The 22,252-nt window shown below is 40.5% G+C and overlaps 1 protein-coding gene across 1 annotated transcript in view; it reads right to left on the bottom strand.

The window, feature by feature from the left end:
• RAB3C (RAB3C, member RAS oncogene family) overlaps window positions 1-22,252 on the bottom strand; it is a 645,683-nt gene that overhangs the window by 392,926 nt on the left and 230,505 nt on the right. Inside the window, exon 6 of the mRNA XM_047729420.1 lies at window positions 12,215-12,361. Coding sequence (XP_047585376.1) covers window positions 12,215-12,331 — 117 coding nt within the window. The 5' untranslated portion in view covers window positions 12,332-12,361. The remainder of the gene's footprint in view (window positions 1-12,214; window positions 12,362-22,252) is intronic.

The following is a 22,252-nucleotide window of genomic DNA, read 5'->3' as shown; positions in this document are numbered from 1 at the left end:
ACAGAGGCCAGCATATTCTGGGCATTCGCTAGGTCTTCTAAACACTTTGTGTACTACTTGGTAAAGCCCGACAACAACCAGTGGGAGAGGGCTGCGATTCATCCGATTTTATAGGGGAGTAAATGGAAGCAGAGGGGTAACATAATCCCTGCCCAGTGTGGTCTGGCAGTGTGCCTCCAGCACCTGTGTGCTAAACCACTTCACTTGGTTGTCTCACTTGGGTGATTGAGAGGTTTCCAGCATAGAACCCTTATTTAACAGCCTTGCTCAGAGACCAACTCCACAGAGTTCAAAAAGAACAGAAAAGGCTGAATTTAAAAAGATGAGATCATAAAGCAACGGAAAGTTTGCCTTTTAAACTGTATTGGAACTTTTCAACCCTAGGGGATTTTTCAACCCCCAGGGGATTTTCTTTAAATCAATGAATTAAAAGACAATATTTCATTACTGAAACACCAACCAGACATTAGAAGAACAAGACTGTCAATAGGGCTTGGGTGTGGATATTCTGCCAGGCATTGTGCTGAGTAATGGGGATGTAATAATGAACAAACTCCCTTGCCGCACCTAAAGCCTACTGGAAGGCTGCTGTACACACAGATTGTTTCAGATCAAGGAGGTAAGGGCTAAGAAAGACATAGTTATACACAGAGGACTGTTGGAATAAGGAAAAGAGGCATCCAATTGAGAATGGTCAGGGAACACAAGACCTGAACTAATAATAAGCCTCATGGAATAAAAAGGAGTCAATCAAGGCAGAATAGAAGGGTTCTAGGCAAAACCCCAGAACGAAGGAGGTTATGAAGTGCTGTGAGGAATGAACCATAAAAGATAGTACCCTATTGCTATACCATTCTAAGCTGCAAAATCTGCCCCCTTGGAAAACGTGTCATGCCTACAGAGAAGAGCACTGTTTACGGTTCACTGGGCAACTTCGAAATGTTAGACTATGGTCCAGGGCTTAAAAACAAACAAACAAAAAACAAAACAAAAAAAAAACTGATAATGAAAGAAAAACAAAAAGGCTCAAGAGTTTCACTCCTAGGTATATGAAGGCCACTTCTGTTTATAACTGCTTTAATTCAGAATTTCTCAAAGCTCTAGAAACATTTGAAAGTTCCCTCAACAATTCAACGGTGAATAGAACATGATAAATCCATGCAGTTGGACACCACATACAGCAATAAGAAATCTGAAATACTGATACATTTCAACAACATAGACGGATCTCACAAACATAATATAGACTTTAAAAAGCTATGGACAAAAGAGTACAAACTGTAAGGTTCCATTCTTAGATCACTGAAAGGTTGTTTATGAACACGTGATGGTAGAGTTCAGAAATACAGGGATTACTACAGATTGGAAGGTGCATGAGGGAGCCTTCCTGGATGCCAGAAATGTTCTGTATCTTGATCTTTGTGGTTGGTTATGTGTAACCATTCATCAAGCTCTCCCTTTAAGAATTGTGCACTATATGCAGATTGTCTTAATTAAAATAAATTGGGAATGAATAAAAAGACAATTCTTTTAAAAGTCAGGCAAAGTTAGGGCACCTGCACAGCTCAGTTGGTTAAGCATCCAACTCTTGATTTCAGCTTGGGTCATGATTTCGGAGTCATGAGATTGAGCCCCACATCAGGCTCTGTGCTTAGCTCAGAGTCTGCTTGAGATTCTCTCTCTCCCTCTCCCTCTAGCCCCCTTCTATCCCCACACATCTGGAGGACCTCTCTCTAAAAAATAAATAAATAAATCTTTAAAGAAGTGAAATGAAAATTATGAAAAGTTGAGATAGTTAGATTTTTATTTTTTAATATTTTATTTATTTGACACAGAGAGAGAGAGAGAGAGAGAGATCACAAGTAGGCAGAGAGGCAGGCACAGTGGGGAGTGGGGAAGCAGGCTCCCTGCTGAGCAGAGATCCCGATGCGGGGCTTGATCCCGGGACCCTGAGAACACAACCCGAGGCAAAGGCAGAGGCTTAACCCATTGAGTCACCCAGGCACCCCAAGATTTTTTTTTAACTGTTTCAGATGACCACCTTCTTTGGTAAACTGGTCTCCTAATTTGGATGGAGAAACAACAGGCAGACTTTGAGCTGCATGAATTCTACGTTTATCTAGAGTTTCTTAAGTCTGGGCATTGGCAAGGCTGGTGGTAAGAAAGAGGGGAGTTATTAATGAATCTTGAACTTCAGCACAAAGTAGGGAATTTCTACTTTCTGAGCTTATGAACATGGTCTTTCATTGGCACACCTTGTCTTACTTAAAGATGTGGCACTGGAAAATCATGTTCAACCTAAAGTTATATAGGTGTAAAGCAATTTTATCTAAAAGAAATAATTCTAGCATCTTGGGCAAATAATACAACTTCTTGGTCTTGCTTTCTTCATTCATAGGACAATGGATTGGGTGATTCCTGACCTCTCTTCAAATCCTACTAAGTACATATGAACAATATAAGTAGTTGTCGCATTCAGAAGAGGGTTTTTGAAACTACTTTTCATATGCAGTATACACTTCTCTTTTTAGTGTCACTCCCTCTTTTCATCATAAGTCTTTCCTAATTGCTACACAGATCAGATAACATGACTTGAAGTTTTCTTCAACTTCAGTTGAACAACACTCCCTCCTCCCCCAGTGTTTTCCTCTTTTATTCCTTCAGATAAAAATAAATGGACACTAGGGAACTTGAGCAATCATTCAACATGAAAAAATTTGAAAATCTTTTTGCATCTTCATGAATAAAATGAAAAGTCTTGCCATTTGCAAGGACGTGGATGGAACTGGAGGGTATTATGCTAAGTGAAATAAGTCCATCAGAGAAAGACAATTATCATATGATCTCACTCATACGTGGAATTTAAGAAACAAAACAGAGGATCATAGGGGAAGGGAGGGAAAAATAAAACAAGATGAAATCAGAGATAGAGACAAACCATAAGAGACTCTTAATCATAGGAAACCAACTGAGGGCTGCTGGAGTCAAGGGGTTGGGGGATGGGGTAACTGGGCGATGGACATTAAGGAAGGAAGATATGATGCAATGAATAATATGTGCTATATAAGACTGATGAATCACTGAACCCTACCTCTAAAACTAAGAATATACTATATGTTAATTAACTGAATTTAAATAAAAATTAAAGATAAATTACACAAGGCAATTGAAAAAAATCCTTTGGATTAAGACCCCGAATGATCTCCGTTCTACACTGATGCTGAGTGAGAAATTAGGGGAAGCAGAGAACAGTAAATACTTTAGATTCACTCCTGCTACTTGCCCCTACTTGCCCCCCCAACTGGGATGCTGTCTTATATAACTCTATTCCTATGAGGAATACTAGGAGGTGAATAAAACAATAAACAAATATTATGGGAGTGGGTAGGGCTAGGCACCTGTCTAAAAGGGCCCTGATAAGCAGGTCCCCTTTTTTCCCTCTGCAAGAAATAGACCTCAGATGTCAATTCAGCTTCAGATGACCACTGAACATTCACCCAGAAAGTAACAGCTGAAGGGTGTGGGGCAAAAGGGGTTGATGGCCTCAAATAAACCCGGTGATGCTCCAGCCACACCCATTTCTCTACAAAAAATTTCCTGTGCTTACTTATACACATGTTCACAAGAGAACAGGCTAAAGTCATGCTGTTCTTTTTTTCTCTTAGGAAACATATCTCTCATCACAATATATTCCTTTTATTGGTTAATTTACCAAAATTTTAAGACTATCTCCTTTTTGTCTTCACAGTCTACCCCATTGCTGACATTATGAACTAGCTTGGGCCAGTCATTCTACCACAGAGAGTCTCAATTTCCTTATTTGAAAAATGGATTTGAATGGATCATCAGTTCTTATCTCTAGCCATTCTCTAAAATCTCCTCAGGAGCTTTTCAAAATACTGATGCTGGGGTTCCAGGCCACAGGAGTTAAAGCAAAATATCTGAGGGTGTAACTAACTAAAACCTTAGTAGTTTTTGAAAGTTCCTCAGGTATTTAAAAGTCCCCAGCAAGCCAGTATTGAGGGCAGACCTTTCCTGAACTAATATACTAGAGCTCTGCTGAATGACCTTGAGGCACCTGGGGAGAGGGAGGGGGATCCGTAAGCCTGGTGGTGGGTACTAAGGAGGGCACATGTTGCATGGAGCACTGGGTGTGGTGCATAAACAATGAATTCTGGAACACCGAAAAAATTAAAAAAAAAATGGAACTCAAGAGATAATGTTGTAAGAAAAGGTAAAAAGGTCTCCAAAGTGTTCAAAGTTCATCAGAGAAATACATGTTATTAAAAGCTCCTGAGGAATCTGGCTAAGATAGTTCATGCTAACTGCACACTCAAGCATACATCCCACTGCCCCCCAGACCCCTTCTGCAGGTTTTCTTTTTGAATTCTCATAACAAGCATAAAGATGGGTTTTACACACTAATTTGGAGGCGAGGAAACAGCCATCGAGGCACCAACGACCTGCCTGCCATCGTATGGTCTGTGCCAGAGTCTGTTTTCAAACCCAGACTGTGTGCCTGGAATCTAGAGCTGGTGCTTTTCACCTCTGCAGGACTATGAAGTGCTCTCTGACTCTTTCTTTCTTTCTTTCTTTCTTTCTTTCTTTCTTTCTTTCTTTCTTTCTTTCTTTTCTTTCTTTCTTTCTTCCTTTCTTCCTTTCTTCCTTTCTTCCTTTCTTTCTTTTTTTTCTTTTAAGATTTTATTTATTTCTTTGACAGAGAGAGAGAGAGAGCACAAGTAGGCAAAGTGACAGGCAGAGGGAGAAGCAGACTTCCCACTGAACAGAGAGTCCAATGTGGGGCTCGATCTCCGGGAACCTGGGACCATGACCTGAGCCAAAGGCAGACGCTTAGCCAACTGAGCCACCCAGGTGCCCTGCTATTACTTTTTAATTATATAACCAAATTCCTGAGAAGTCCCAGATTAAAATCTGCCTTATTCCAAATGGTATACAGTTGAATCCCTATCTATTTCTGAATATTTGACCTGGGCTTCATATCGGTGTGGCCCTGCTAGTGGCAGTAAGTCTGATGGCTGGGGAGAGCTTTTGCTTTGGTTCTAGTGAAGTACGGGGGTTCTTAGAAAGTACTGGAGAAGGTATAAGAATGAGACTGAGGTGTAAGACCAGGAAGCCCATGACTAAAAATCTTTTTCTGTACATTTCATAGGAAAGTGACAGGCTCACGAAAGGGCCTGGGCATGGTGAACCTTGATACTATTACGGAGAATGACAAAAATGATCTGATCTTTAGCTCTGATGGGCTATTTATTCTAAATAAAGTTTAGCCACTGTTCTTTACATGCAAGGACATGCCTTTATTCCAGGGCTCATCATCTCTTGCCTGAGCAACTTACTGGCCTTCTTCATCCTAACCTGGTCATTCAATAGTACTACTATATCTTGAAGGCTGACAGAGTGATATTTTCCAAATATAAATCCCACACATCAGCCTCTTGAGATCCTTAAGCAATTCCCTATAGTCTGGGAGTTAAGCGCCAACCCTTATGGTAAGACGGTTAAGAAGGCTTTTCATGGTCTACCCCGTGTGCCTTGTTGTGCCCTCCAGCCTCCTCCCACCCTCCCTCAAGCCCAAACACAACTGCCTTCTTTCTAATCTTCCAACACTTCTAGTTCCTCCCTGCCTGTAGGCCCTGCATTAGACCCTCCTAGTAACTCAGTTGTATTCTCCCAGATGCCCTGCACATCCCTCCTTCAAGCTTCCTCTTAAATGTCTCCTCCTCAGGGAGGCCTTCTTTGACCATCCCACTCTAAAATCAACCCCTACACTGCCTCCCACCCCCATTCACACCTCCATTCGCTCTCAATGCCTCTCCTACTACCCCATTTATTTTCATCAGAGCCTGTAGTACTGATACTTACATACATATATTAGTTTATTCTTGTGTTCCCCTACCTTTTAGCGATAATTTCATAATGACATAAGAACAGAGACCATGTCTTTCTTATTCACTGCTCTATCTCTAGCAGTGCCTGTTGTGTCAGATGAAGTAGTTCAATAAACGTTTTCTGAGAAAATAAATGAAAGCAGTAGGGATCATTCTGAGAGAATAATCTTTGAGCTAAAACACAGTTTTTTGGTCTTAAATATAAACATATATCAGGTTTAATAAATCATGTATATGTATATGTGTATATATATTTGTATACCATATTTACATATAAACGTATGAATGTTTACACATATATATTTATGTTTATACCCACAAACATATATATATAATATTTAGAGCATAATAATTAAAAAAACACCAATGTATTAGAGAAACTAAAAATCATCACTACTTTGGAAGCCCCAATTTGCCCTACTCTGTGACACTATTCTCTTGTCTTTAGAATAACAATGATCCACGTTTTTCTGTTAATCAGTCCTTGAGCTTTTTTTTTTTTTTAATAGTTTTGCCACTCATGTATGTATCTCTAGTTTTGGAAACTGGAGAGCAAGCACACACTCAGCGACTGGAGACATGGCAGGACCACCACTATTAAATGAGGTTCTCAGAAGAAGAAGCGCTGCATTGAGCCACGGGACCAAAGCCTGCCCCAGCATCCCTGACTGCAGACAAAACCCCTCCTGGTGGGTGGGAGTGTCAGTGAGATGGGTCTAAAAAGTGCCATGAGAGCAGAGAGACCATTGTTAGGCAGCTGGTAGGGCTCTAGCATGGACCAGACATGGATGTCCAGGGGAGAGAAGGTCAAAGCTGAGGGTGCTTCATGTTTTCTGCTTCTAAGTATGGCCTTCAGGGGTAGGTCAAACAGGAACACTTCTATGAGAGTAAAATGGGCCTTCAGGGGCACCTGAGTGGCTCAGTGGGTTAAGCCTCTGCCTTTGGCTCATGTCATGATGTTGGGGTTCTGGGATCAAGCCCTGCATCAGGCTCTCTGTTCAGTGGGGAGCCTGCTTCCCCCTCTCTCTCTGTCTGGCTCTCTGCCTACTTGTGATCTCTGTCTGTCAAATAAATAAAATCTTAAAAAAAAAAAGTACAAAATCTCTTGAGTTTCTTATAAAACTAAACATACCCTTATCATATGATCCAGCAATCATGTTCCTTGATATTTACCCAAAACAACTAAAAACTTCTGTCCACACAAAACCTGCACAAGCAGCTTTATTCATAATTTCCAAAACTTGGAAGCAACCAAGATGTCCTGCAGTAGCTGAAAGGATAAACTGTGATATCCCCAGACGACAAAATCTTACTCAGTGCTAATAAGAAATAAGCTATCAAGCCCAGTACTAGATGAAGGAACCTAAAATGCACGCTAATTAGTCAGGAGAAGCCAGCTGAAAAGGCTACATACTATGGGATTCCTAGTATATGACATCTGGAAAAGGCAAAATTATGAAGACAGTAAAATGATCCGGGGTTGTGGAAAGGGGGAAGCTAGGAATGAGCAGAGCACAGAGGACTTCTAGGGAAGTAAAAATACTCCTCATGATACCAAAAGGATAGATAGAGGATGTTATACATTTGTCTAGAGTCACAGAATGTACAACACCAAGAGGGAGCTGCAGCATAGACTACAGACTTTGGGGGGACTATGATGTGTCAGTGTAGACTCATCGAGGTGACAAGTGTCCCACTCTGGTGGGATAATGGGGGAGGACCTGCATATGTGGAGTCTATGGGAAATCTCAGAAACCTCCCCTCAATTTTGCTGTGAACCTAAAACTTCTCTAAAAATCCACAATTTTAGTTAAGAAAAAAAGAAAGAGAGAAAGAAAGAAAGAAAAGATTCAATAGGATCCATCACTTGCAACTAAAACTGTGACTGATCTGCTGTGTATTTATTTATTTAATTTATTATTTTTATTTTTGCACTATGCTTTTAGCCGATCTTGGGACAGGCTTTATTGGATGTGTACTGGGACTCCTCTGTGGCCAGGACCCAGCCATAACTCAAACTAGCTTACACAAAACAGATTTGTTGACTTATGTGACTAAGAAGCCCAGGAGCTTAATTTTTTTAATAATCTTTTTTTATCACAAACTGCCCAGTGAGTACATGGATACTCATTATATATTTTTCACACTTTCTTTAATATCTGCAATACTTCAAGACAAACTCAAACAAAGCAAAAGAAAACAAATGCAAAGTGGCGGGATGTTGTAGCTTAAGAAATACCACTGGTGTTTTGGCCTCTCCTTGTCCTGGATGGCTTGCTCTTCTCTGTAGGCCCCATACCCCGTGGAATTGCCCTCAGCTCTAGCCTTACTGTACTTACAGCTGGCAGGAGACTGGCAAGAGTGAATCCTTCTCAACATTTCCACAAGTCTCAGAATTAACCACTGGCCTGAGTCAGGTTTCAAGCCTACTCTTGGAAGAACTATTTGGCCAGAGGTGTGCGCTGTTCTGATGGGCTGGGCTGGGGTCTCACGCTTCCCTTCTCCTAGGGCTAGGCTAACCATTTCTCTCTGCAGACTAATTCATGGTTTACCAGAGGCTATCATGGTGTTCTGACTAGGAGAAAGGAGATGGATGCTAGGCAGGAGAAACACAACTGACCATTTATGTTCTTGAAGATTATTTAGAGGAAAAAGGACAGAAATAAGACAAACAGTTCCTTCAGGACAAGAGAGATATTTCTCCAGTTGTCTCCCAAATTCTGTGGAGATCCTGAGGCAGCTCTAAAGTCAAATTATTGTCAGTAAGTTACCAAGAAGTACCAACTTTGTCCTACTGGTAGAAGGAGGTAGTGGAATTACCTTTTCTGTTAGTAACACTAGTATTAACATGACAAAGATCCTATTCATGTTCAAACCACAGCCAGGCTCCTCTGAGTCTTTCCCAACTAAGCCTCAAACTTGGTCTATAAATACTTGAACAAATACTAACATAGTTTCAAGGAACTCAAGTCTGCCCCTCCAGCAGCTTAAGTCTGCTCAAGTCAGCCCCTCACACTCCTCTCTCCCCAACAAAGTACCTGCCTGAGAAAACTCACTGCTGGCCCCCCAAATTAGTATCTGTTCCAGCCAATGCCTGACGACAGAGCCTGTCTCCTAGTGTCCGTAAGAAGGTAAGAACCTTACTTCAATGAAGGCCAGTTAACAAAAGCAGATGGTTTTCACATAGACCAACCCCCTCAAATCTCCCTGCTTTTTCTAAGTTCTCACTTTTCTGACTCTACAAGCCTGCACTTACCACTCCCTGCCCTGCACTCCCCATCTCCCCTTAAAACACCTAGCCACCTTGTATAAATCCAAGTTGAATTTATTTCACACTGAACTCCTTTTCCTACTCAACAGTATATGACTGAGTAGAGTCTGTACTTATCACTTGACCTAGTGCCTGGCTTAGCTTCTCTTTCACATCTGTATCACAAGTAGAAAAATAGAAACAGTCAGAGGTAAAGGGCTGATAGGCTCTAGGAGCAAAGGCTGAGGAACAAAAACCCTAGAGACGACTGACATATACTTGGTTTGGCAATATGTGTGTGTGTGTGTGTGTGTGTGTGTGTGTGTGTGTGTGTTTTGCTTTCTTGTACCCATTCTTGTATACATGTCAAGAGATTACTTTCATTGTTTTAACAAGACTTTTTTGCAACAGACCACGAGAAACCATCACACTCAGGGACAGCAAAACCTGAGCAGGTGAGATGAGTGACCATTCTAGCTGGTCTGCTCAGCTTTGGGCAGACTGCCTGAAGCATTTGTCTCCTGTATAAGACATCTCTATAAGCCAATCTGGACTGATACAACAAACTCAGAAACCACTGAGCTACACCCCACATAAATACGATAAACCCATCTTGCATTATGGTATTATATCAATGAGAGCATTTGCTGATGACATTGTTTTCTACATTATTTTAAGCTTTACTGAGATATAACTGACAAATTAAAACATATTTAAAATCGAGGAACAAATCCATCACCTCAGATATTCACTCGTTTTTGGAAACAACTCTTTTAAGATTTACTCTCCTAGCAAATTTCAGTCATACACTATTGTCAGCTAGAGTCACCATACTACACGTTAGGACTTCGACCTTATTCATCTTGTAACTGAAAGTTAGTACCATTTCACAACTTATCTCCAATTCCCCCGCCCCACCCCTGTCCCTGAAAACAGTGATTTTACTGTTTCCATGAGTTAGACTTGTTGCTAGACTCTACCTGAGTGACACCATGCAGTATGGTCTTTTCTCTGATTTCATTAGCATCATACCCTCTTTATCACTGTAGTCTCAAATGGGAGGACTTCCTTCCTTCTTAAGGCTGAGGAATATTCTATTGTATACACAAACCATGATTTCTTTATTCATCTGTTGAGGGGCACAGGCTGTTTTCCTACCTTGGCCCTCATGAATAATACTGTAGGAAGTTGTGTTAAAAGCGCTCCTGGCGCTAATTATGGTTTACCATCGAAGTCATCTCTCACTTCTTATTTGGAAGGGGTTATGCACAATGCGTCCTTTAAAGGCTCAGGAAGTCACCTGGCTGCCCTGGTGCTGGGGGAGGGAATGCAAGGCCTCCTCCCCTGAGGGGCATTGGTAGCATGAAGGGAGGATCAGAGGCTAATGAGCCACAACATGGCTCAGTTCCCAGTCCCAGATTCTACTCTTCATCTTGGCTGACCCACGAACACCTTTTCATCTTGCTCTAGTGCCAACAGTGTTAACATTTCTTGAGCGCTAGGGTACAAGGCACCGTGTATAGGTTTCTGAAATGCCTCTGTCATCCTGCAACGATTCTGACTGGGAAATACTGCTGTTCCCACTTTACAGACGAGGAAACAGGGGTTTAGTGAACGGTTCCATGTGTCTGTTAGGAGACCACCCAAGGTATGTTACTGAGCGGTAGACACATCTTTTTGTCCCAGTTAACAAGATGTGCTCAACTATTTTTTGATACTAAATGCCAATGCTAGTGACATTACTGGGTTAGATGAACCCCTGGAAGGTACTTACAAAAAGGGTTTCCTCCAGCCCACTACCAAGCTGAGGTATCCACGGCATGGATGAAACAAGCATTTTCAGAGACATTCTGTGTCAAACACTTCCAGCCTAAGGGAGGAAGGAGGCTTCACTGGCATTACTGAGTAGAAAGGGAAAGGCTTTTTGATTCTTTGAACAGCTGAGGGCAAGCACAGGCATGTTTCTCCTAAGTGAAAGTAGACTTCACTCCCAAGATGATCAGGGCTGATAGGGGGGTGGGGGTGGGGGTAGAAATGAAGATTTACATAATCCTCCCCTTTAATAACCCTGGGGGTGACCTTTGCTCCCCAGATGGATGCAGACCTGTTCACTACCCTGCCTCAGGCTTGCTGGTTAGAAAAGACCACCTGAACTTCCAAGAGCATTTTACACCACACCCTTCTTTTATTGGTGGATAGTGAACTTTTTCATTTGTCTATGGCCTTCTGAGAGAAAAGGACTGTGAAGCACAGATTGTCAGGGTATTTTTCATTACTATTTCACGTCTTTAGTTACCATATCCTCTTGTCTGTATTTTTGCCAAATGTATTTCCTCACTCGATGGACTGTGGAATATTCCATATGAAATTCAGGTCTACCCTCCAAACCGTTCTGGTATTTACTAAATAAGGTGAACATTGAATTGTGTGTTCTGAGAGCCTCTGGCCCACTGCGAAAATCAGATTTTTCGGTTTGTGGTGCCACCACGTGGACAGAACCAGGATTTCAGTCCATGCCATCCGTGGATCCAAAAAGGAAGTACTTTCCCTTGGAGATCATTCTTTAATTACAAAATATCATTACTCTGCGGTTCTTTGGCTTTAATGCAGATACAGTTAAAATCCCAGTGTGATTTCTAGTGACACCTGGCAAGCTGATTCTAAACTTCATAGGAAAGTGTAAGTGGTCAAAAATAGCAAAGTCCCTTTAAAGAAGAAGGTGGGAGGCCTTTCCCTACCAGCTGTCAGGACTTACAATGAAGCTGTAGCAAGTAAGAAAACACAGCCCTCTCACAGGGATAGACTGATCAGTGGGAGATATAGAATAAAGTGTCTACAAATTGGCCCATATGATGTGGCACTTTGATAGAGGACCAAAGAGTCATGACAGATCAGTGAGGAAAGGAGGGACTGTTCAGTAAACAGAATTGGAACCAATGATTTTTCCATGTCAAAACAAAGTAAAATCCCCATCTCCCACTGGATGAGTTTTCCATTTGCTGTTCTAGCAAATTACCATGGACCAGGTGGTTTAAAGGACAGAAATTTTTCTCACAGTTCTGGAGTCTGGAAGTCCAAGGTCAAGGTGTGGGCAGGCCTGGATTCTCTTTGCAGATGGCTGCCTTCTGGCTGTGTCTTCACGTGGTGGTTCCCCTGTGCACTCCTCAGGCATCCCTGGGGTCCCCTCGTATGCCCAAATTTCCTGTAATAAGGATGGAAATTAGACCGATTAGGGTTTCACCCAGATGCCCCCTTTAACCTTAGTTAACCTCTTTCATGACCGTGTTTCCAAGTACCTTCACAGTCTGAGAAACTGAGGGTTAGGGCTTCAATATATGAATTTTGGGTGGACATAGCTCAGCCCATAACGCACACTGTATACATAGTCTACTCCACTGGAGTAGACTTAAATTCAAGAACAAAACATAATAGCAGCAAATATAAGCAATCAACTTTCTGAGTACAGGGAAGGGAAAGATTTTTTATTGAGATATTAGTTAGATATTTTAAATTTAATATCTAGTTCTGAAAGGTAACTTAAAGCATATAAAATTAATTTTAGGATTTAAAGTTAAACATTAAATATGTTAAGTATCTTTTATCTATACTTATATCCAATAAGCAAAATTTAAAAAATTATTAATAATCAGGAAAATGCAAATCAAGACTTTATGTTATGTTCATTTTGACATACTGGTATTTTAGAAATGAGTAAAACTAGCAAATCCTGCCAGTAATCTTTGATGAAGGTTTAAATGTTCTCAAAATATTTGATCAAGATCTTTATTCACTCATCAATCTATTTCTCCACCTACCTACCTCTCCATCTACCTATTTTCTGGATATGGTAATAACAATGTTTGAGAGCAACCTTCCCTGCCCCACTCATTGTTGCATAAAGGGCAAGTGTTAATTTACTGCAGTGGACTTAGGGCTCCCTCTCCTGATACAACAGGATAATGCCAATCAAGGCTATAAAGCTTTTCTGATTGTTTCAAATGTAGAGGTCCCGTTATGTCCTATCTACCAAGTCAGCAGGTGCAGCTAAAACCTGAGGAGTAATCTCACATTTGAATCTATCTTCAAGGGTGCAATTATTTTCTAAAGTCAATTACTTAAAAATGTAAAGATAGCAAAATTATTAAGTAAAGGCAACACAAAGAAAAACAAGTTTCTTGGAAGTGGAAAAACCTGTGTCAGTGACATCTCCAAAAAAATTTTTTTGAAGAACATTTTCCTCTCTTTCCCTTTGAATCCTTGCAGTTGGCTTATCCTCCATACATATGCTTCTGAATTTCCTTTTAAGACCATTTCCTCAAATGCATGTGTGAAAAAGGTAATAGTGAGGACGTTTTTCCTTGATGCTATACAGACATTTTGAGTTGATGAAGCTGCTGTCTCTACCCTCCTCTGGCCAGCTTAATAGTCCTCTAAGTTTTAACAAGCACCTTTAACCTGTGGGATGGATGAACTAAGCCTTTCTTTGTATATCTATAGATCATGCATTGTTTCCTCCATGACCCTCTCGTACAACCTCGCACTGGGGAACCAATCCACAACCTGTGAGCACCATGATGTAAGAGAGTCTGCAGCTGTCCCCATGGAGTCTGCATGTGATCAAGAAGTGTTACATAGAGTTCCTCTTTCACTGATTAACTTCCCTAAACTTCCATTAAAAATCTCGGGGCCAGGGGCACCTGGGTGGCTCAGTGAGTTAAGCCTCTGCCTTCAGCTCAGGTCATGATCTCAGGGTCCTGGGATCAAACCCTGCATCTGGCTCTCTGCTCAGCAGGGAGCCTGCTTCCCTCTCTCTCTCTCTCTCTCTCTCTGCCTACTTGTGATCTCTCTCTGTCAAATAAGTAAATAAATCTTAAAAAAAAAAAAAAATCTCTGGGCCAGGCAGAACCCTCAGAGTTGGTTTTTGGAGAAGAGTCCTCCTTCTCCCTAAGTGGCCAGCCTCCTGAATAAAGCTCATATTCCTTCCCAATCACAACTTGTGCTCTTGAGTATTGGCTTTTCCAGAGTGTGGCAGCTGAATTTGGGTTTTTCGGTAATACTGAGACGCTTTAAAGTTTTCATCACAGACTCCATGATGAAATCCCATTTGGGATGCCTGGGTGGCTCAGTTAGTAAAGCCTAAGTTAGTAAAGTTAGTAAAGTCTGTCCCTCTTCTCCCTCTCCCTCTGCCTGCTGCTCCTTGTGCACATGAGCTCCCTCTCCCTCTGTCAAATAAATAAAGCCTAAAAAAAAATTAATGAAAAAATCTCATTCGATTGGAATGTTCCATGCATCAACATAAGCCCCTTTAAGACATTTAAAAACATAAATCTTTTTAAAAACATTTTCTTGTGAGTAAAGAACCCTCTTCTGTCAGTCTGTGTTAATACTGACATTTTAGGAGATCACATTTCACCATTTTAAAAGACCATTTGAAAAAACTGGTTACTTAAAGCTCATAAATCTTGAAAAACTACTTTATTGGGAAATTTATGGGTATTGCAAGTGAGAAATTAAAAGCCAGGAAAAAAAATAATAAAAGCCAGCTAAAAGAAATCTGGCTAGATTTTGTTTTAGCTTCCCACCAAAGCCATTAATGCAACACAAAGACACAAGTGAAGTTTATCAGAGCTATTCCAAAACATGGCTTTTAAAACACAAGAAACAGTTAAAGTTATTAAGCTTCTAAATGTATTTATCAAACTCAAGCTGCACAAACAAAGGGTATTTAGCACACCAAGACAGAATGCACTGGATCTCTTTCCATGCATGTGTATTAACTAGCTCCTTCCTAGGAACTTTGGCTGTTGCTGTAACCCCAGGCACATCTTCTTCTGGGATGTTCCAGGGTCCTCACAAAGGTAGGCACACAAACAGGAGTGGAAAACTGCATTCCATTTCAAATACGCTACTCTTGGGTGCTTTTCTGCCCCACCCAGGAAAGCCTTTTCCACAGGAGGCAAGAAGAGTTACAACTTAAATTTGTTTCCATGCTTCAAACACAAGCCACTCTGGAACAACCAATTAGCAGGGGGTTTCACCTAATGCTTCCCTTGCCCACCTTATACTCCACCTGTCCCCACAAAACAGAGCTGTTTCCATGAACTAGAGACTAAAGACATATTTATACTCCACTAATTTGCTAAGAAATTTTTGGCAAGTTATTTTGAGACTTCTCCCATCTAGAATCTGGAGATATTACGGATCAGGCAGGAGTTAATGCAAGAGTTAAATGAAATAGTCCACATAAGATGCTTTGAAAGTCTTAGAATATATTGTGTTGAGTAAATATTAACTTCCTACAGCAATGCCTCTATCAGTTTAACACTTCTCCTTTGTAATCTAGCAAATCATCTGAAAGGAAAATGGATCATAAAACCACAGACTTGGACTTCACTTTCAGTAAAATTAGGGAGAAGGACTTCAAATAATTTGTAAGATCCACCAGAAACAACAAGAGTCACTCAGAATTCCTGTTTTAAAATTTATCTTAAATAACAATTGGGTCACATAAAAATACAAAGCTAAATTTTTGAATATAGTGAACAAGCTTAGGGTATACACAGCTAATACTGTGGTTTTCGACTATGACAAATTTGCCCCCCACAAGGGGACCTTGGCAATATCCAAGGACATTTCTGATGCATTGCTGCGGATGGGGATGCAAATGGCCTCCAGTAGACAGCGATCAGGGATGCTGCTAAACAAGATGTGTGAGAAAGCCCTTATCACAAATAAGTACCTGGCCTCAAATGTCCATAGCTCTGGGGTGGGAAACTCTGAACTAAAATACCCAGAGGCAAATTTGTATTCTTAAATATGTCGATAAATGAAGAAGGAAAATAAATCTATTTAAAAACTAATAGAACAGAGTAACTGTTAACTAGCCCACACGCTCCCCTCTCCCTCAAAAACAGAGCCTAAAAGATAGAAAAACTGCTTACACAAAATAAACACAGAGAAAATTCAAAGAATAATTAGAGACTTCTTATTCCACATAAATAAGATGAGATGGATACCCTTCTAAGGTTGACCCCAGAAAAATTCAGAAGTTTAAGTAGATCAATTTCTATACAAGTAGTGTAGGAAATTGTCAAAGAACTGCCCCCCTAAAAAGACATCAGTCCTAGATGGTTTCACAGGGCAAGTTTGTGAAGCTATCTAAGTTAAAATAATTCCAGTGCTATTAGGCTGATTCAGATCATAGAATACAAATGGAGAATTTATTTTTATAAAGCAACCATAACATTGACATCAAGACCTGACAAAGACTATGCAAACAAACAAATAAAAAAGTACAGATAGTCTTATGGATATTTATGGAAAGTTTAAAATAAGATATTAAGAAACAAAACCTAGCAGCATAGTAACAGAATATTACATCACAATGAAGTAAAATTTATCCCACGAATACAAGAATGCTGTCATATTGAGAAATCAATATCACTGAGCCAGACACATAATGCAATATTAAAGATATATATCGATAGACATCAAGAGAAAATCATCATTTTCACAATTACATAAAAGGCATTTCACAAAGTCAGCATCTATTTTTAATAAAAACAATCAAATTAAATTACCTACAATGATAAAATACAACTCTTACTTCAAAAGCTAGCATTGCATTTTATGGGGAAACACTAGAAGCTTTAGAACTCCAGATAGGAAACAGCAGGGATGCTCACCTTTACCACTATTACCACTCTACCAGAAGGACTGAACTTTGTTAATTAAAGAAGAAAGATTACAGGTATTAAAGTGGAAAAGAACTAAAAAGATCATGATCTCCAAATGATGTGAGTATATTCCTGGAAAATCCTAGAAAATAAATTAAAAAAGCATCACTTATGAAGAGTAGAATTCAGTAGCAGGGTAAAGAAATTGATACACAAAAATAGACAGCAGTCAGAAAATGAGATGGAAGAAAAGATCTTACAAAGCAACAATAACAAAAAGTTAACCCACTTGAGAACAAATAAGAAATGTACAAGACTTGTATGAAGAAAACTCTTGAACAAATGGAAATTTGTACCAATTTCATGGAGAGGAGGATACAATATATCTTAAATCTGTCAATTCTCCTTAGATTAAACTACAAATTAACCCAAATAAAGTTACAAAAAAAATCTAGGCAAGAAGATTCTAAAGATTATATAAGAAATTAGCAGGATTATCAAAGAAAACCTTAAAAATAAAGACAAATTGCAGGACTGAGGTGGTGGTGGTAGGGGGCAATTAGCCTTACCAGATACCAAACCATACCATAAAGCTTTAGTAACTAAAACATGATCCTGGTACATGAATGTTAAGGTAAATCAGTGGAACATAAAGTTCCAGAAAAAGACATACGTATAGAGCATTTTAATATATCATGAACGTGTCAAATGAAATCACTAGAGTATTTCAAATACTAGAGTATTTCAAATGAAATACTCTACCAAAATCACTATTTGGGTAAAGTATTTACTAAATGCCACAGAGTCAACTTGCTAATGTTCGGAAAGAAAGAAAATGGATCCTTAATTTATACCTGGCTTAATTCCAAATAGATTCAAGTTTGAAATACAAAATATGAAATACAATAACAATATGGGAAGAATTCATTATAGCCTTGGGATGTGGTAGATCTTTTTTTTTTTTTTAAAGATTTTATTTATTTATTTGACAGAGAGAGATCACAAGTAGACAGAGAGGCAGGCAGAGAGAGAGAGAGAGGGAAGCACTCGATCCCAGGACCCTGAGATCATGACCTGAGCCGAAGGCAGTGGCCTAACCCACTGAGCCACCCAGGCGCCCAGATCTTTTCACTATTATACAAAATGCAGGATCCACAAAATAATAGATCCACTAATACAACTCTATACAAACAAAACCTTTTTGTTAAAAAAAAAAAATTAGGTCAAGTCTAAAGATAAATAACAAACTGGGAAAATTATCTCCAACATACCACACAAAAAGGTTTATCTTCCCATTAAATTAAGAGCTTATAGAAGTTGATGTTAAAAAGGCCCATTAGGGGGGCGCCTGGGTGGCTCAGTGGGTTGGGCCGCTGCCTTTGGCTCAGGTCATGATCCCAGGTCCTGGGTTCAAGCCCCGCGTCGGGCTTTCTGCTCAGCAGGGAGCCTGCTTCCTCCTCTCTCTCTGCCTGCCTCTCTGCCTACTTGTGATTTCTCTCTGTCAAATAAATAAATAAAAAATCTTAAAAAAAAAAAAGGCCCATTAGAGGGGCGCCTGGGTGGCTTGGTCATTGAGCATCTGCCTTCACCTCAGGTCACAGTCCCAGGGTCCTAGGATTGAGCCCTGCATCAGACTCCCTGCTTGGTGGGGGGTCTGCTGTTTCTTCTCTCTCTCTCTGCCTGCCACTCCTCCTGCTTGTGTGCTTTCTATCTCTGTCAAATAAATAAATAAAATCTTAAAAAAAAAAAAAGACCCATTAGGGGGCGCCAGGGTGGCTCAGTTGTTGAGCATCTGCCTTGGGCTTGGGTCATGATCCCAGTATCCTGAGATCAAGCCTCATGTTGGGCTCCCTGCTCAACAGGACACCTGCTTCTCCTTCTCCAGCTTCCTCCCTGCTTGTGTTCCCTCTCTTGCTCTCTCTATCATAGATAAATAAAATCTTTAAAAAAAAAAAAAGATCCATTAGGCAATAGAAAGCAAATGGTTCTTCTATTGGCTCATCTGCATTCCTAAGGAGAGAGACTGAAATCAAAACTATGCTGACATTTCCTACCTATGGAACTGGCAAAATCCTCAAGGTTTGTGTGAACATACTAAATTGGTCAAGTGTTGGAGAAACAGGTACTCTGGTATATTGCTGGTGGGAAAGCAAATGGGTACAATCTCAGTGAAAGGTAATTTGGTAGAATCTATCACAATTAGAAAGTCATGGACATTCTTACTTCTAGCAATTTATCCTGTGGAGACAATCCAACATTTAAAATGATGAATAACAGGCATTAACCAATGGCCACATTGAGTCCAATGTCTGCTTTTGCAAATAAGGTTTTATTGTAAAACAGCCACACCTGTTTGCTTATACATTGTCTCGGGTCCCCTTTATGCTGTAACAGCAGAGTTGAATAGCTGTGACGGAGTCCATATGGCCTACACAGCCTAAAATATTTACTATCTGGCCCTTTGTAGAAATGGTTTGCCAACTCCTGGTGTACAGGGTTATTTACTGCAGCACTGTTTCTAACAACTAGAGACTAGAACAAACCTAAGCACCTCTGGCAGGGGGACTGATTAAATAAACAATGGTGCATTCATATTGACGAGAACATAGGCAACTGTAAAAACAAAGTGAGGCTTTTGAAGTATGGATGTGGTAAGGTCTCCAAAATAAATATTATGAAAAGCAAGTAGGACAGCATATGGTAGAGTAAAGTATGTTGCCTTGGAGACAAAAGGGAAGGAAAAAAAATAATTTTACAGCCTTAAATATGCATAAAGCATCACATTTCTAGGAGGAAAAGTTGATCACTTTTTTAATAGGTTTTACTGTTTGAAGTAAGAAAACAGAGTACCTATTGAAAAATACAGATAAAAATACATTTTTTAGTGACAGGGTGCAGCTCCTCCAAGAGGACTTCCTGTACACCCTCCTGTTACTACCATCTGGTTAACATTTCTGATGCATACCTTCTTTATATATTCTAACTATTTGGTTATTATTTCTCTTTGACAGAGGTATGAAAGCTCTGTGAAGATAGGTACCCTGCTTTCTTCAGTGCTCTATTCCAGTGTCTACAATAATACATGGCACAGAGTAGGAACTCAATTATTTTCCAGATAAACTAATGCATAAATATAAAACTACTGAGAAGAGTAGCCAGATCTTAGATTTGATCTTGCATAAGTTACTGAGCCTCACTGTGCCTCAGTTTCCTCTTCCATAACATGTAGATTATTTTATTAGGTGTGATTCAATCAGCCAAGGCACATAATGTGCCAGAAGCATGTTTTTGACACACAGTAAGAGATCAATAGTGTTAGTTACTACTTAAGATTCAGAAGAAAGGAAGGGGCAAGACAAAGCATTAGCAAAGGTGAGAGGAATGGACAGAAATTTAAACCAAAGCTCAGTGGAGAGATCCTCTCTCCAGCATCTGGTTTACTGAAAGGAGTTGAAAAAAATGAATGAAACTACTAAGGAGGAAGAGTGAGCACAAAAAGCACTGTTTTTGTGTGCCTTTTTTTTTTTTTGAAAGAATTTATTTATTTGACAGAGATCACAACTAGGCAGAGAGGCAGGCAGAGAGAGAGAGAGAGAGAGGAGGAAGCAGGCTCCCCACTGGGCAGAGAGCCCCATGCGGGACTCAATCCCAGGACCCTGAGATCATGACCTGAGCCGAAGGCAGAGGCTTAACCCACTGAGCCACCCAGGCGCCCCTTTGGTTTGTTTTTGACTTGGGAAAGCGGGAAGAGACAAGAGAGGCATCTAGGAGGTTATAACCACCAATCAGTGGAGAAAATGCTCAGGACTTGGAACATGAGGGAGGGGAGCAGCAGCTTAGCAGCTGAGAGCTGGGCAGAGGCAGGGTGCTTCCCTCAGCCCCTGGCCAGGGATCTTCACACAGGAACAGGCTTTCTAGGCTCTGCTCCAGGTGTCCTGCCCTGGAAAATTGTCTTTGAGTGTCTCTGTGGGTGGAAAGGGATGTGCTGCATTTGAGAAGTCCTGAACCCACTCTGCCCAACTGATCTCCCCATACTTTTCCATCCAATCCCTGCTTCTGTACTCATACCTAACTCAGTATGTGGGAGGTCAGGGATGCAAAGAGCATACTGGCTTGGAAGGCTCAATGGGGTGCCTACCACCCAGGATCTCCAGCCACCAGGGAAGCAGCAAAGCCCTGGAGAAGATATAGGCATAGGGCTTCTGGGTCCTCAATGTGGAACAGCAATGAAAAGCTGGAAGCTTGGAGGTGATTTCTGTTTAACATAATTGTGAAAAAAATTCAAGTACACAGAATTGTGGCAAGAAGGGTACAGTACCCATACATCCACCACCAAACCCAGCAACTGTTTACACATATTCCCTTCCTTTGCCATTTAAAATTTGTTAGAAACATTGTAACATGCTATCCTTGAATATTAGTGCAGCATGTATCTCTTACAATGAGGGGATTCTCATATACAGCTAAAATACTTAGTACTACCATGTTTTTTTTTTTTTAAGATTTTATTTATTTATTTGTCAGAGAGAGAGAGAGAGAGAGCGAGCACAGGCAAACAGAGTGGCAGGCAGAGGCAGAGGGAGAAGCAGGCTCCCCACAGAACAAGGGGCCTGATGTGGGACTCGATCCCAGGACGCTGGGATCATGACCTGAGCCGAAGGCAGCGGCTTAACCAACTGAGCCACCCAGGCGTCCCAGTACTACCATGTTTTAAAAAATAAACAATAATTCCTTAATACCTAGTTCACATTCACATTTTCCCACCTTATAAAGCTCATTTGTTCAAACTAATGTCTTCAATCAGAGACAACAGAAGGCATTCTGTTAGGACTCTTAACTCAATTAAGCTGCAAGAATCACTACTTACTCTCTTTGACTTTTTGAAGAAACCAGGCTAGATGTATTATAAAATGTTCATTTTCTAAATTTATTTTACTTTTTCCTGGTGGTTTCATTTAATTTGTTCCTTTGTCCTCTGCACTTCCCTTGAACTTCAAATTAGAAATCCAGACTAAGGTTTCCCTTGAACATTTCTTAGTTAAGAATCCATCACAGAGGGGCACCTGGGTGGTTCAGTGGGTTAAATTCTCTGCCTTTGGCTCAGGTCATGATCCCAGGGTCCTGGGATGGAGCCTTACATTGGGCTCTCTGCTCAGCAGGGAGCCTGTTTCCCCGTCCTTCTCTCTGCCTGTCTCTCTGCCTACTTGTGATCTCTGTCAAATAAATAAATAAATAAATAAATAATCTTAAAAAAAAAAAAAAAATCCATCATGGAGAAGACTGTAATTCCCTCATCATCCCACCAGGTGTCCCATTATTCCAGATAGTTTTTCTCTGTGTTAAGGTGATGTCAGCCAGATTTCCCCATTATAATGGTGCACCTCCCCTACCTCAACCTCGTATGTTACTGGCAGGTC

Source organism: Lutra lutra, chromosome 5, assembly GCF_902655055.1.
Source record: "Lutra lutra chromosome 5, mLutLut1.2, whole genome shotgun sequence".
Lineage (NCBI taxonomy): Eukaryota > Metazoa > Chordata > Mammalia > Carnivora > Mustelidae > Lutra > Lutra lutra.
Note: the sequence above shows the minus strand (reverse complement) of the source record. Positions and strands in the feature narration are given on the sequence as shown.